A 16,750-nucleotide genomic window follows, 5' to 3' on the forward strand; every position below is an offset into this window, starting at 1 on the left:
TTGGTCTTCAACTCTAAGTCAAGGAAGACAAAGAGGGAGGGAAAAAACAATGCTTCTGTTGAACTTGAATAAATAAAATAATTTCAGTACAAAATAAATTGCATGGCTATATTAATCTACACTTAAATATTTGTGTGCAAAATCTTATTACTTTATGATTATTTATATGAAAAAACATTTTACAAGTTCTCATAAACAATGTCAATGCAACATTTTCTATAACTTCAGGTTCATCTGCAGGGACGTTTACTGAAGTAACTACACTAGTTCTGTCTTATGGATGTATGTTAAACACTACTTCTACAAAAAATCTGCCTTCGGTTTCTAAATAGTGCTACAGCCTCACATAAATAGAGAGAATTATTTAAAATTTACCTACATTTGGATGAGTGTTTTACATATAGGGGAAACTTTCAGTTACTGGTACTTTGTGAAATAAAAGAAACCTGTTTTTTAAAAAAGATCTATTTTAGAATGATAGGTAAACTTTCTTCTGCATGTTCAATTTTTAGGCATTTGACTATGAACAGAAGAAGCTACTAGCAACCAAAGGTATGTGGATAAACAGTGACTTCTGAGAAGTTTGTGAGTACATTGCTGAAATAATTTTCTAAAGGTTCGGTTACTTAGCTCCATTTGTAATCAGATTTAAAACTGATAGTGAAATGTGTATATTTTTCATGTTCTGAAGTTTTTTAACACCAAAGTAGTATGAAATAATCATGGTGTTAAAGAATTTGCACGTAGGATACTGTGTGAGTACATCATATACAATTTAACCATGTTTTTTCAAAAACCTCTCAGCTGTAATTGCTGCAATTGACTTCATTTAAATGAAATTTAAATATTAGGAAGGTTGTCATATTGGCTAGCTTGACCATTATTTCAGGAATAGATGAAGTTATGGAATTCATGAGGGACATAAAAATATATGAATCTTTTGACCTTGCTTAAAAAATAAACCCAATATGCTTGCACCAGAAGAGAAATGGAATCCCTTTGTTTTGATACTTCATATATTTTTTACTTCCTTGCAATCCTGTCACTTTTACTTAACTTCCAACAGAGTAAATTGCCCTCAGGAAGGGTAGAATTCGATCTATGTAGCAAATGGAAGTGTTAAAATGTAATGTTTGGTGTGTTGACGTCTCAGCATACATGACTTCAGGATCATCATCTCAGCACCTTTATTAAGGTTGAGATTTACTAATTTGTCTCTGCGTTTTTCAGCTATGTTAAAGAAGCCAGTTGTAACAGAAGTGAGAACTCCAACAAATACCTGGAGTGGGTTGGGCTTCTCTAAATCTATGCCTGCAGAAACAATCAAAGAACTAAGAAGAGCTAATCATGTATCATATAAGCCATCTATGACAACTACATACGAGGTACATAAAAACCACTGTGTACTGGAAAAGTATTTCTAGTGAATGATGGTGATAGATGCTACTTTTGGGAAAAGTCTGTAACTTTAAAAAAGAAAAGTTATAATTTTTAGCTTTTAAGTGCATTTCCTTGCTGTACCCATTTCCCAGCTTCCATGCAGACAACTTTTTCTTTATTTCTAACTTGCCTTTATGAAATGTAAGCAACATGTTTCTTCCAGCCTGGGACTTCGGACAACTTTTCTGTAGGATGTACCTATCTTTTAATTCAAATGAAATATTTCACCATAGTATGAGGGGTACTGTCGTGTTCCCCACTTGATATGAACTTTGTGTGACTTTCAACTATACGTAATAGATTTGGAGGTTTGTATTGAGTTTGAAGTAGTAACTTTGGATGAGAGAAAAAGTTGCAGTCAAACTCTGTAATTTCATTTAAAGTTATTTTCTATACTAATGGAGATGGGCTGGCAGTTTTCCTCCAGCTATGATGCACTACTAAAGGTCTCTAAGCAGAGGTATACTAACTAAGAACATTCTGTGTTTTAGTCACTTGGAGTCTGCCTATGTACAAACCACAGACGTAGCTCATTCCAGTGAAAAGTTATGATTCCTGTTTTCCTTGTTTGCTATGAGCTATTGTGGAAACATCTGGGAAAAATAAAAATCTTGGATTCTTTGCTTCTTGCTTCCACTTAGCAGTCTTCCATGTCATTAGTATCAGAGGCTGTACTGCCACCCTTCCTCCCCTACAAGTGTGTTTTTGATGTGAACTGTGTGGGATATACTGACGGCCTAGTCTTTGAACAGACATAGTATTGGTACTATAGTCTACTGTCTGGAAAGTTAATTTGTAAAATAAGCTCACTGAATATTTAAAACTCACTGTGATATTTTAATGGACATTCAATTTTCCAGAAACACTGGCTGACATCTTTTTTTGCTTTACAACTTTTAACCCTCATGGTAATCAAATTTGTGGTAGAGGCCCAGTCCCTTCTTGCTCGTTTAGAAGACTTGGAGTAAATCCATTCCATTCTCCATTTGTCAAGTTATACTAACCTTAGTTCACACCTTCCTGATTTTGACAATGACAAGGAGCTTTTGCTTTTTTCAACAGTAAGCAGTTTTTTTCAGCAGTACTGAAGTTGCTTAACTCTCAAGTTGTGCTTTTCAGTTAGAATTTCATGTAAATATATGAAGTTGTTCATTGAATTCTCTCTTCTTCAGTTCATCCAAGTGTGTGGTATCACCCCAGTTTTGGGGGTATGTCCACTCTAATTCCATAGTTAACTGCAGATTTTCGGGGGATGTTACCTTAACTGGGAACACTGACTAGCAGTGGTGATGAGAGTTGATAATAAGGTCTTCATAGAAACGTGAAAATCTATTTTAAAAAAAAAATCTCTAACCATTGCGGAATTGCTGCTATTGTGTTGTATACAACGTAGTTGTCAAGTAGTGTATAATGGATCCACTTCTCTCCAACTAGATGTTCTGTAGTGACCTCTTCGCCATGAAGGGACACAGTAGACAGACTGCTTCGTCTACAACTTGTGTGGGAATGTGATACCATGGAACCTTTGGAAACAAACTTAGAAATACTGGGAAATTGGTTTTGAAGTGTGGTCTCTAAACTTCTGTTTGAAATCCTTAAACTGCATATGTTTTAAACACCTGCTGTTTTTGCGTCTGGTTTGCAATTATTTTCCAATTGATCAACTGCCAAGAAGATGCTTAAAAGTATTAAGGCTGTTTTTTTAACTGAACTGCTTCAAAGAAAACATTTGAATCACAATTAAACTTCTGTTTTCTGCCCAAATTTTCTTTCTGTGACTTATAGGGTTCATCAATGTCTCTCTCACGATCCAACAGTCGGGAGCACCTGGGAACTGGCAGTGAATCTGATAACTGGAGAGATCGTAATGGGCTTGGACCCACAGCTCATGAATTTGTCTCCTCAATTGCTAGCCCCAAGCGGAAACAAAATAAATCAGGTTAATAATTTCCTAAGATCTGATTATTATGATTTTAAAATCCAACTGATACCAGTAAATATTTATTCTAGTATTTCTATTTCCTGACAAGATCGATAGGGATTCAAATTATTGTTGCTTGTAAAATAAATTAATAAGCTTCAGGGTTTTCTTCTGTTTTTGTTTTACAAATTGGAAAGCAAAAGCATATGTAAGAACATGTAACATAATATACAAGTAATGATCCAAAAAGGAAAACCTTTGAGGAAATTTTTTAAATTCAAGACATTCTTGCTGAAAGCTCTTTGCTGTCTTGGAAGGCTTTTTCAAGGTGTACAACCTTAATAAAGCTTATTTCTAGACTACCATTCTTCTGCTGTTATCAGTGCAGCAATAGCCAGGCTTTTATTGGGCTATCTGCTAGCTGGTGAAGCAGCCATAAACTGTGCTGATGGTAAATTTTAAAGCATTCTCTTTATCGTGATAAAAATAAGGTTATGTGTTTGGCTTGGCCTAGCACATGGTTTTAAAGACCCATTTCTTTGAATGCAGGTTGTAAGTGTTTGCATTCTTTCTGTTAAGAAAAAAAAAAGTTTAAAACTTTCAGATCACAATTTTACTTTATACATATGCTTTGAAACTTCATTTCATTTATCAGTAACTTAATATATGCCTTTCTGAAAGACAGCAAAAAAAGGGAATCGAGAATCTGGGAGCATACTGTCTGACTGCATTATGGCTGTTTTTACTTCTTTGTTGTGTTCTTCTTACAAAGGTGAATAAAACCTAAATCCCAGACTAACTGTGAAGAACACAGATAATAAAAATAAAGTTGGACATCATAAGAATGGATAGTTTCAATTAAAGTAAATATTCATGGTTGGTACACTTGTAATTATTCATATGCGTGTATATATGATATATTCATATTTCTAAAAAGTGTATTAGTTTGAATGGCTACATGCAGTATTTTAAGTACTCATAGTATAGAAGAGATGAAAAATTTATTTGAAATCATGCCAATATTTACAAGTTAATTGAATAAAATGGAAGTTTGGGTTAATCAAATAAGGATTAAAAATGTATTAACTTATGCATAAGAAGAAAATTAGAAACTTGAATGTATTGGCAGTGTGGGAATCCTCAGAATGCAGTCAAAGCTTTTCCAGAGAAGGGAGTTTGTGGGGAGGAGATGTAAGAAACGGCTATGAATTGGAGGGACTAATGTTTGTGTTTACTTTATTGTGAGAGTGTATGGGAGTACTACAATGCAAGATTTTATGGTCACGTAGTGCTGTTGAACTTCTACTTTGTTTTTATGATAATTCTTCCTGATAGCCTCAGTAATAAATAACTCATAATATTTCATTGCTTTTAGTACACTGTCTTGTGTAATCTGCCCTGAGTGTAGGATCATTAATTTTTCTTTGGCTATTTTTAGTATTATTTTCCTCTGATGCAGAAGAAATTGAGGCATCACCTTTTAAAGTCTAAAATGCCAATGTTGTAACTGCTTCATTTGTCAAACCTAATGTCCATATGAACATTGAATAGTTCGCTGTCTTATAAAATTCTCTTTCAAAATGAAGTCAAGGTTGGTGGAGGCACTTGGGATCAAATTAACAGTCTGGAGACTTTCTAAGTAGTTTGTTCCTGGAAAGTAAGAAACCTAGCATAGCACTTGTGAGAAGTGGTGTTTTTACAGCCTCCTGTTGGCAGTCAGTAGTGGAAGCTATAGCGGAAGGCTCTGTGACAATCTGAATTTTACTCACCTGGAAAAGTATCCTTTCAGTCTATACTCTGGTGTCTGTAACAAGTGGCCGCATTTACAGATTCCTGGTGCAGTCTTGGGCAGCATCTTTTTTGTTGTTGTGCAACAGGAGGAAGAATAATTAACTGTCTGGTTGTGTAGTATCACTGTGTATTACTAGTATGTAAATGCTGAGGGAAGGGATTGCTCAGCAAAATCTGTTTTCTTTAAAAACTTCAGAATTCTTTTTTTACTATACCTTTTGGGGAATGTAATTTAAAATTATATAGAAGCATGTTTCCAGATGTAGTCTTTATAAAGCTATATCATTTATTATTGTCGGTGACGTACTGAAGTAATAACAAAATCATGCAGTTACTCTGGTCCCTCTACCAAGAATGCTCCAGCATGATATCCCCATCCAAATCAAAAAGAGCTGGTTGTGTTTGTGAGCAGTGATGTTTTCCAAAATACTTACTGGAGAAAAGCAGAGAAAAGCTGAAGGAGGGGGAAAAGCAACGGAGTGTTGCAGTTCTTTCCCCTATATGAGGTCCTGAGTTGTATCCAGGTGACTGTTTACTTAATGTGATTTTATTGCTTCGAAGATTCACTCAAACATCTTTGAATAGAAAATAAATATGGAACTTAACAAGAAAAATCACCTTAATCTGTTTGTTCTCTCACACCACTTAAAGTTGTATTTTGCTTTTTCCTTTCCTTTCTGTTATTAAATTAAATAAATTAAAGTTGGCAATTGAAGGTGTAATTGAATGCAATGTTATTGTGACTGAGAACTGTGCGCTTCTGTGGCGTGACTGAAAATTGCTCTTTCTTTCAGCTGAACACTATCTCAGTAGCAGTAATTACATGGACTGCATTTCCTCGCTGACTGGAAGCAATGGCTGTAACCTTAACAGCCTCTTCAAGGGATCTGATCTGCCTGAGCTGTTCAGCAAACTTGGTTTGGGCAAATATACAGACGTATTTCAGCAGCAAGAGGTCAATATTCTTTTGCAAGGCATCTTTGTGTTGGTATTGTGTTTTATAACAGTAGTTGCTCTGTTTCTTGACCAAAGATACCGTATGTTTCGTGAATTTCCAGTCAGCTTAGCATGGGTACTATTTTGTCATGCACCTTTTGATTTATACTAAAAACTAAACTGATATCTTTTTTCATTCAAGGAAGTTTAAACATTGGCTCTTACTTGTAAACTAGGATGGTAACCAGAATTTAATAGTTGCCAGTCAACTTCCTGTATAGGTTATGGAAATCTAGTCTACATTCAGCAGTGACATTGTTTCAGCCAGTGCCGGGGTGTGCGAACATTCATTTGTTGCTTCATCCTGCGTGTGCCAGTTGAATGGACTTCCTCTGATCCATTCCCAATGGGAAGATTGGCTCAGTCACGTATGGGACCTACTGTCTTCCACCTCTGCACCCACTAAGACAATATCTCAGCTTAGGTCAGGTGCTAATATTTCATGGCCACAGAATGCTATATAGGTAGAGTCAATTTGGTTATCTGTAGATTACTTAATCTGGTGACAGACTATCTGTGTCACAAAAGCACAGTGAGCCTAACTGCAAGACCTGCTGGCTTACACACAGAGTACCTGATCTTGTCCTGAAAGCACTGTCGTCTTATGTGGGCAGCTGTGTATGTCATATCGCACTGCTGGCATTGGATGTACTAGGGAGCAAAGCATGGGTATGTCTTTGTGAGTTGTGTCCGTGCTGCTGACCCATGATAGAGGAGAAGGACTGCAGGTGGATTTAGTGTTTTTCCTGTGCTCTGGACTCATATGTCTGCTTTGCATCTTTATCAGCAGTGATCTAGTCTGCACCAGTTGCTGGTCTCAAGTTTGCATCTGCATCTTTTATCTTAATAGACCTTGCAAAGAGGGTATTTGCACAGATTGCCTTGTTAATAGAACTGTACATGTGTTCAAAAGAACAAACTGGGAGGACCTTCCATTCACTTGAGTTGCTCAAGTGGCATACCAGTGCTCAGGTTTCCTTCTGTGAGAGGAAAACTGCTTTGCAGGTGCATTTGAGTTTATATAGCAAGATTCCAAGGGTAGGCATGAATCAAATTTGTACCTTCTCCTGCACTCTAAGTTACTCGTGTGTATACACTGGTAGAATCATCATGAGTCCACTGAAATGTGTTGGCTTTCTAGCCCAGGGCAGCTAGATCTAGTGCATTTCCTGCCAGTGCTTCTCATCTCTAATCATACTGCTTTTTGCTGTGGGGGGATTTTATTTGTGTAGCCACTCTGTGTGGCAGGGTCAGTATTCAGTCTGAGTGAATTCAAATCCAGCTGTGCCTCAGTTAATTCTGTGTGCAGTTTGGCAGGTTTATCTCCTTTGTACTCCCCTGCATGTTTTAATAATGCCCATGTTAGCCAGTCATTAATCCTTTCCTATTATTGTGAGGCTACTCTCTGTGCCTGAAAAAGAGAAAAGGCTGTGTTGGTTTTTAACACTAAAAATGGCTTTTGTCTGATGGGTTTTTCATTTTTATTTTTTAATCTCAAAAGTTGCTGATTAAGTGTGATGAGCCAAGCAGTTTGGCCAGAGCAATTTCTAACTGAACGATTTTCCACTATATTTCCGTGAGTTGTATGAGGAGCAACAAACCACAAATGTCCATGGTTGCACACACTTTCTATGTTGTGAAATGCTCAATGCTTTAATTAACTCAATTACATCACTAGTAGTTGGGCAATCATCCTCTAACTTTGTGAAGTCTGAAACACCTACTGTATCTACAGGCATACCTACCTGGCTGTTTCCTATTACACTGCAGAAATTCTGCCAAATACTCAATTTCAGTAGTCAAAGTTAAATGTGATAACTGCATCTTCTGTACTTTTCTAAAACTGCTTTCTGTCAAAGATAGCCAGCTGAGAAACTTTGAAGAAGGTATGCAGAACACACCAATTGCTGTTTGCATGCAGAGAATAGATTGCTAAAAGAACTGTCAAGTGTGGTGGTGGGGGGGGGAAATGTGAGACCATTCTGAACCTCACTTACAGCCTAGTAGTTTTGGAGAAATACATATTTTGCCTAATTTTCCTATTTCTTTGTACTCTAGATTGATCTGCAAACATTCCTTACTCTTACTGATCAAGATTTGAAAGAACTAGGCATTACCACTTTTGGTGCCAGAAGAAAAATGCTGCTTGCAATCTCAGGTAAAGAAATGACTTCACACAGGTTTTCATTTGTTGATTTTTATTATTTTGTTTTCTCCTCATTTGAGTTGTGTGTTTATAGTAAGCAGAGGATCTTGATAAGATTGAAAAGTAAGGATGTAGTCCACAGAGGTCATAGTGACTCGCCTCTAATCAGGAGGCACTTAAAACCAGATTTTAATGGAGCTTTCACTCTCATCCTAGCTGGAAATAGTGCTTTGGTGTATTTTTGCTTATTTTTTTGTTCTAAGTCAATTGTTTCTACAGAATTTGTAGGTCTGAATGAAACACCTTACTTGGAATTTTTTCAGCTCTCTTCAGTTACGAGGATGTCTTGTACCCTATGTGCAGAAAGAAGACAAAATATTGCTTCTTACAATGTATTTTAGTTAGTGTGTTATGCCTAGCTGGGTATTTTTCCTAATTGCAATAAATAACATGCTGCTACATGGAGTTCTGTTACATGGGAATTCTGTCTTCGCTATCTTGGCAGCAGCAAATCTGTAATGGGAAACTTCTCAGATTGCCCATTTTCCTCCCAGTTGCATCTCTTCTAATAAGGCTCTTCTAATGCGCTTTATGCATTTGAAGTGATGGGATAAAGAAGGTGAAAATACGATGTATTTATTAGTTCAGTAGCAGTCACAAAGATCTATGTAATCCTTCAGGGTTTTGTATCTATTACAGAGTTTGCTCACAAGAACAGAAAGGCGGGGAAAGGAAAAACACTTTGAGTATTTACTAATACAAACTTAGTGTGCCTACTTGAATGTGAGGTGAACGCCTGTTGTTTTAAAATGAATTTTTATTAGGAAAAATCACTTCGATGTTATCTATAACATAAAGAACTGGTTTATCAGAAAGTGATTGAGAGGCTAATAAGATTTTCTGTCATTATTTTACATAGCATGATTATGCTACAATTATACATAGATGTACTTGTCTCTCTCATACTATCCTGAAGATCTATTAAACTGACATTTTTAGTTGATAATATTTTGTCTGAAATATTTTTATTTAGATAGAAGTATTGGTTTGGTTTTTAGTCAAAATATTATACATTTTATTTCTGATGAGAGTTGTTTTTCTTAACTTCGTAGAACTGAATAAAAACCGAAGAAAACTCTTTGATCCATCAAACATACGTGCCTCATTTCTGGAAGGTGGAGCAAGTGGAAGACTGCCACGTCAGTATCATTCGGACATTGCTAGTGTCAGCGGTCGCTGGTAGCATTAAGTTGTGGCTCAAAAAGTCAACTGTAAAAGACGGACATGGCAATCCTGTGGACAGCCTTCACTGCACACCACCCTCTGCACTTTGGGAGTCTGGGTATCAAGGACCAAAGCATTTTGTCTGCACAATACTGTGCCAAAAATAAGAGAAAACACATTTTGTCTGTTGTCTTTCAAAACACCAAATGTGGGTTACGTTTTACTCAAGTAGATTGGACAGATTTTGCAATAATAATAATATAGGGTTCTTTGTTTAGTATTTTATTACCTATAACTATAATGTATGCACTGAATTTTTACTTTGTTGAATGAAGGAAGAATGAAGGGCTGGGATGCCAGAGCATAGATTTTGCTTTTTATCAAGATGGATTTTTCTGGTACTGCTTAAAATAATTATTGAGGTCTTTCTGCACTTTACATGTTCTGATTTCTTGTCCTGTGGAAATTTATTCCTCTCATTTCCATATCAATTTTTATATTGGCACTAATCAAATTTTTTTCAGATGTTCCTGCATTAAGTCACATCTCACTATAATGGTACTTGGAGCTGGTTCTTAGGCGTATTTCCCCTCTCTCTGCCTCCCAGTAGCTACCTGAAGAAATTGTTCTAAAATCAAGCCGCGTGCTAGTGGACCAGTCCTATTATGCTATCGTGAAGCAGCGTAGTGCTGCTTGCAATGAAACTCACTAACAGATGCAATGAAAGACCGAAATGGACCTTGCAATATTAACCCTTTGCAGTCGTCATATTTAACTGCTGCCTGTTATGCTAAAACTGTTTTTAATGGTTGTCTCAAAGCAAAGGGCTATTTTTAGTATCCTGCCACTAAAGGACACTTATTTATATCAGACTTTTATTTTTAGATCCTATACACCTACAGTATGTAACAGATTGTACTGATCTACTGCAGACTTATGGTAGAGAATGAAAGGCATTCATCAAACTAGAGCTCTGGGCTGTCAGTTTGATTAAACAGAACTAATCTAATTTGACAAGACAGCACTGTTGCCATTTAATAAATGACGAATATTACTTACGTGAATATGCATGCAGCAATTAAGTGACCAACTTGAAATGGATGTAATAGCATGTTTTGTTCAATTTAGATTTGTAATGGTCAGCTGCAGAAGTGTTTAAAAATCTGGAGATGAACTATTTCTGAAACAAGTTATGTTCAACAGAGTCCATGTTATAAGTGGCTAGAGCTAACTATTGCATTCATATACTGTGAAAGTCCAAATAATTTGGCAATATTATTCCTCTGTCTTTACAAGTGTCTTGTTATACATTTATGAAGGGTTCTCATATGATGAAGGACTTCCTAAAGTGCCTCTTTCTGCAATGCAATATGACATTTCCAAGCATTATGTTTTTGAAAAGCATTCCCATGAGAAATATTGTGAATTACCTCTACTGTAATGTATTATTTATGTTCAGTGTACAAGCCTTTTGAGAATGGACATAAACCACTGTCAAGTGCTCTTAAACAGAAGGCATTAGAGTAACATTTACAGTAGTTGGTTTTATGCAAAAATGGGTGAGAAATAGTTTTGACACTTTCCATGGATAATTCTTTCAAGGTGAGAAAACAGCGATGTATAGATAAATTTGCACACACAAAGGGAACTTAAAGAAATTATTACTTGAGGGCATAGATGATCAAGCAATAATACAAAGTCTTGTGGTTAGCAAAAAATAACTGCTCAGTACTCATTTCAGCCATATCTACTTAATGGTGTATAGCTGGGTGACTTCCACTGTAGATCAAGTAGCAGTAGCTTACTCTGGGTTTAAAATTGTTTTTCAGATTGGAATGGATAGAGCTGCATCTTGTATGCACACAGCTGTTCACAGCGAAATTACTGTGCTCAAATGTTGTAGGTAAATATCCACTTATCTCTGAGGTATATGTGTGTGTGTTGCACAGGCGAGAGCAACTTCATGCAAACCCTTGTGGAAGCCACAATTCCTAATTTAAGAAGTATTTACACTTGTGCTTGCTTGTAAGCATGTAGGTAGCTCCACTGACATGGACTAACTTATGTGCTTACCAATGAGCTTTCATTTAAATATTTTCATTTTTAAGACTAGTATTGGAAAATCAAGTTGTTTTCAGTTAGGTTTTTTTTTCTGAAATATTTTAATGACATATTCAGCAACACTTTGTACAGTATTTTCTGCAACCCCTTCTTGCTTACTTTGTCTAAACTTAAAAGCATCAAAAATACCTTTACACTCTTAAAATTTAATCTTTCATAAGTACATGCTATGTATCTAGACAGTACTATATATTTGGAAACTGAACTCATTACAGTATTAAGTTGATGTGGTCTTTTCCTGAGCAGTGCTTATATCATCTACACCAAAGTGAAGAATTTCCCATTAACAACATTATTTTCAATAGGGCTTCACACAAAAAAGAACACACTGGAAAAAGAAAATTTCTCACTTATTTTAATTCCACAAAGGGAATATGACAGTACAGCATACCGTATTGTTAGTGTTATATTATGCACAATATTTGACTTGCTACATTAAAATGTTAGTTTTAAATCTGTGCCTTAATAGTGACCAGTTATCTGTAAATATAGAGCAGATACAGATTGTATTTTTGTGGGTTGTGTCCTTTTAGTGATTTTTTAAAAAGTAAAGATGAAATTAAAACATTAAAAATGGGAATTTTCAAAACTAATCGATGTTACATAAAATAAATTTATATAACTGCCTTGTATTCTGATTGGTTGATGAAGTATTTTTTATTTAGACTCAGTTCCAGAGGTTCTTGCTTGTTAATAAACTATCAAAAGCAGTATTTCATATAATTGCAACGTTTCTTTCACACGCTAGTATTTCATTTGAGTGTTCTTCCCATATCACATGATATACAGTTAGCTTTTAAATGAGAATACCTATTTTGCTATACCTTGTTTAAAAAAAAAATGCAAAAGGAATTAAGTTATTTCAGGTTCAGTTCAGAGCAGCTGTTAGCAGTTTGGCTTACACAGGTTTCGTTCTTTCTTTTGGTCTTCCCACTTTATGTACTGTATAGAAGTTTTTACTTTGGTTGTATGTATTCTCTTGTGGAGGCCATTATAGTTTCACATTCAGTGTAAAAGAGAGCTCAATTTTTGAGAAACAAAAGGAATCTTTTATTTAGGATGCTGTCAATGGAACCAGCTGAAATCTAGCAAGAGACATAGCTTTTGCACTCAGGTAATATTTATGTTATTTTGAGTCAATCTTGTCCGTTCACTTGCAATGTAGGGAGATGCATTTAGTTTTACTTAACTGACACTGTACATCTAGGCATTTCATTATTCCAGTATGTGTTTGTTTTCTTCATGGATTTTGTGCAGACATCTTTCCACTTAATCAGATTACAGTTTTCCTGGATCACTGACCTTTTAGAAACCTGTTATCTTGCTACTCCTAGTAATTATTCAGGGAAATGATGTGGGAACAGGGAGAGATCAACAATTTAACAGGCATTGGCATAAACTAAGTGAAAATTGCACAGGCAGGTGGACCTGCAAATGGCACTGCACTTTTGATGCCTGAGCAATAGTTAACTACAGGGATCTGAAATGAGTTTCCTTTGCAGACTGTGTACTTGGAAATATTGCTTGTAATGGGACTACTATATGGCTTCATTTGGCAGAGTGGTTAAGATAGTATGGGAAAGAGGAGGAGCAGTGATGGAGCATGAGAGCTCAACAGCCGCTTTCCTTGCAGTGCGAGCAATGTTTCTGGTAGCTGTCATGAGAGGGAATGAATAGTATTGCTCCTTGAGCACAGAGGCTTCACTGTAGAGATACTCCTTGCCTCTCTCTTCAACCAGTCAGATAAGCAAAGCTGGTGGTCTTCTGTCTGAAGATGATGTCGTACTAAGAAATCTTGGCAATACACACAAGAGTAGAGGTGGATTCTCTGAGCTGTGTACAGTTTCTTAAAGAAGTCCAAAAAATGCTCTGAAATTCTTGGAATTGCACATAAATATGTTTACAGTGTATTGTTTCATTATTCTCCTACTTTCTAGAGTACCTTAGGCTATAATTATTAGAATTGTTCTGTACATTTAATTTGACGCTGTACTTAATTGGAGTAGATTTGAATTATGCTGGGAAATTAACATACTTGATTATGAAGTTGCAGAACCTAGCACATGAGTCAAAGCGTCACCTAGTGTCAAGTTTCTCTGCTCTTCTATGGATTAAGATTTGGGCAATATTTGGTCTACGGAGAGATGCAGAACGATTCCAGATGTTTGACCAAAACATAAGATGAATACAATGTGATGGAAATTACCTAGTTTGTGCCAAAACTATGTTGCAACTTCATGGAAACTTAACAGATGGGAAAAGCAAAACATAATACACACACACACACAAAAAAAGAACCAATTATATAATGAAGTAAAAATTTGTCATTTCTAACAATGTGTGATGAATTTTTTAAGGAATGTTACCATTATTATAAAAACCCAAGGACCATCAACTGATATGGATGTTGTTACAGTATTTTGCTATGACAAGAAGATCGGTTCTTCATGTAAGGACAGAAGATTTGAAGAGGCCTGAAATGGACATGGTACTAAGATAAGGTTCCTAAAAATATATATATATATCTCTCCAAGGAAAATACAGTCTCAAGCTGTATACAGACCATATAGAAAAGCAGTGGAAAAGATTTAAGTTATTTTAGATGGATGATAGAAGAAACCTTCTGTGTTAACCAGCATGAATTACACTAAAACGTGCTGTACATAGTGCATTCACATTATGAGAGAAGATGGAATCTGAGAATGAATCCATTTCAAAGTAAATGACATTTAAAGTTCAGATTCAGCAAAATAGTCACAATCTTTTCATCTAGTAGGACTCTTCTTTTTTCCACTAACCACTATTTAAAATGTTGATTCTTCTGATTCTGAAAAATGCTTGTGTAGTCCAGCATCTAGAATTCAGTGCAAACCAAGATAACACAGTAAGTGATCCTAAACTGTTGAAAAATCTGAATCTTGCTTGGAAACTGGATGGGAGACAATTAGCTAACTATTCTGTGGGCCAATAAATATTTTTGGGCAAGTATATTAAAAATATCTTAGTCCCAGCAGTGTTTCTCCTTCTACCAAATGATGACAGTAGCCAGGAAGCTGGAATGAAGGCATCTATCATGTACAAAGGCTCCTCCTGAGCATGCCTCTAGCGCCAGCTTATCTTCCATCTTCACTGAAAGTGGTTGCAGATGCTCCATTGTTGAACCAGTGCTTTCTTTCCATCATATTTGGACTCCAAATGCTACGAAGAGCAACTTTTAAATTTTACATGCAGTTTCATGAGCTTTTTGCCTGCTCAAGCACAGCGTTGACTTGTTTTCCTGCAAGTGATTAATATAGAGACTATCCAGAACCACTAGTGTGAATGAGAAGGATTTTTTTTGAAGGGATTTAAAAGTCATGACTAGACTGGAAATAAGACTCCTGGCGCTGATGGCTTTCTTGGCTGCTGCTGTTGTCTGCTCACCTCTTCTAGATCTTGGCTCTCCCACACTTGGCCCTAGTTTCTACTCTCTTTTGGTGAGCAGTCAAGTTTCAGAGGACTACTCTTGGGAAGTTCTGAGGCATTTCAAATTTTCAGGCAGACATGTATTTCCTTTGCTCTTTGCATGGACTTCAGCAGTCTACAAACTGTGGCAGTGAAGGTACGGATGCTGGTGGTCATCACTAGGCAAAGTAAAACAAAAACTGTAAGCACACCATAAATGATAAAATGATAGATTGTGATTACAAGGCCAGTAAAGATGAGGGCATTGCTTCAAATAGGTGCTTGTGAATGAAGAATAAGTAAAGGAAACATTTGTTTACTTGTCTGGTTCTTTTTTACATACCTTAATAAAGAGGAGCATCTGTTCTGTTGCATGGTGTTCTTAGTACAGTTTAAAAAATTAGGTGAAGTGACTCCTGTTACCAATAACAAATACATAATTTATCATAGACACTTTAACCTTTACTCCTTTCTTTGTTACCATTAATTATTAGTGTACAACAGCACTGTTCTTCCTTGCTTCCCTTCTGTCTGTACTATTACTACTTTGACCAACGCGTCCCTTTTCTTTTCACATGTTAATATGTGGTCATCCCTTTCTGGAGCTGCTACAGACAAAATAAGACCCCAGAGCCAGGACTGCTTATGATCTAGTGCCTAGTGCCTGTGCCTCTTCTTGCTGTGTAATCAGGTTGGAGATCAGTCTCTGGACCAAACACCTGTGCTGGTCTGCTGAAAACTGTGAACCCCAACCTTTCCAGCTCTCCTCTCTGCTCGATCATTTTGTGATGATTTTCTAAACTTCAAGACATTTTACATCTGCTTCTGTTTGTCAAATCATTTTCAAGTTTTTTTTGTTTGTTTGTTTTACCATTACGTTATCTAGGATAAAATGGGCATTAAATCATACACTTAATGAAAATACTTTCTTTTTTTTTTTTTTTTTTTTTTTTTTTTTGAGGCTGTACTAGGAATTGAGTACTGGAGAGGTACTGTGCCCTGGGTTTGAGCATAACTTTATGTACATACACTGTACACATCAAAACTCAGCCTGCTGTGACAATGAGTTACAGAACCTGGGTTCCTTCCGCCTCCCTTCCCACACCTGCTAACAGTTCAGTGCCTCATCTTAAAGCACTTTTTATCTAATTGAGATTTTCCAAGCTCACAGAATCCGCTGGGAGGCACATGAACTGCTTTATGGCTCCTGAAGGAAAATCAATTTCTCATAACTCTTCTGGCGTGTTTTCATGCCCCTCAACATGAGAGGTTTGTAGAAAGATCAAAAAGATGTTGAAAGCTCTTTTGCTTGACCTCTAACTCTTCACCAGGTCAGCTTTTCCCTTCGCTGGAAGCTAGCAAGTGTCACTTTGTGTTTAAGCGCAGAAACAAAATACACTATAGCACTCCTTCCTTTTCTCTATGCATGCTGCAATCTTGCATGCAGCATCTTTTGGAAGACCTAAAGCCAATGCTACATTGTAAGATGTGATCTTTCACACTTTCCCCGCTCTTCTTTGCTGCCCTGTGGGGCCTTTGCCCCCTCTTCAATCAGGTTCTGTTGAGGGGCTTAGCTGTGCCCTGTGAGGGCTTTGCCTTCTGTTCAATCAGATTCTGCTGAGGGGCTCAGCTGTACTCTGTGGGTGGGGCACACCTGGAGCCTTCCG

At 36.6% G+C, this 16,750-nt stretch overlaps 1 protein-coding gene across 2 annotated transcripts in view; it reads left to right on the forward strand.

The window, feature by feature from the left end:
• The window catches only part of BICC1 (BicC family RNA binding protein 1), a 100,535-nt gene extending 88,264 nt beyond the window's left edge, over positions 1-12,271 (forward strand). For both annotated transcript variants that reach the window (XM_021398993.1, XM_021398994.1), the window contains 6 exons: positions 513-552; positions 1,231-1,385; positions 3,226-3,379; positions 5,947-6,107; positions 8,207-8,306; positions 9,407-12,271. In XM_021398993.1, coding sequence (XP_021254668.1) covers positions 513-552; positions 1,231-1,385; positions 3,226-3,379; positions 5,947-6,107; positions 8,207-8,306; positions 9,407-9,537 — 741 coding nt within the window. In that variant the 3' untranslated portion in view covers positions 9,538-12,271. The remainder of the gene's footprint in view (positions 1-512; positions 553-1,230; positions 1,386-3,225; positions 3,380-5,946; positions 6,108-8,206; positions 8,307-9,406) is intronic.

The sequence above is a fragment of the Numida meleagris genome, chromosome 5 (genome assembly GCF_002078875.1).
Source record: "Numida meleagris isolate 19003 breed g44 Domestic line chromosome 5, NumMel1.0, whole genome shotgun sequence".
NCBI lineage: Eukaryota > Metazoa > Chordata > Aves > Galliformes > Numididae > Numida > Numida meleagris.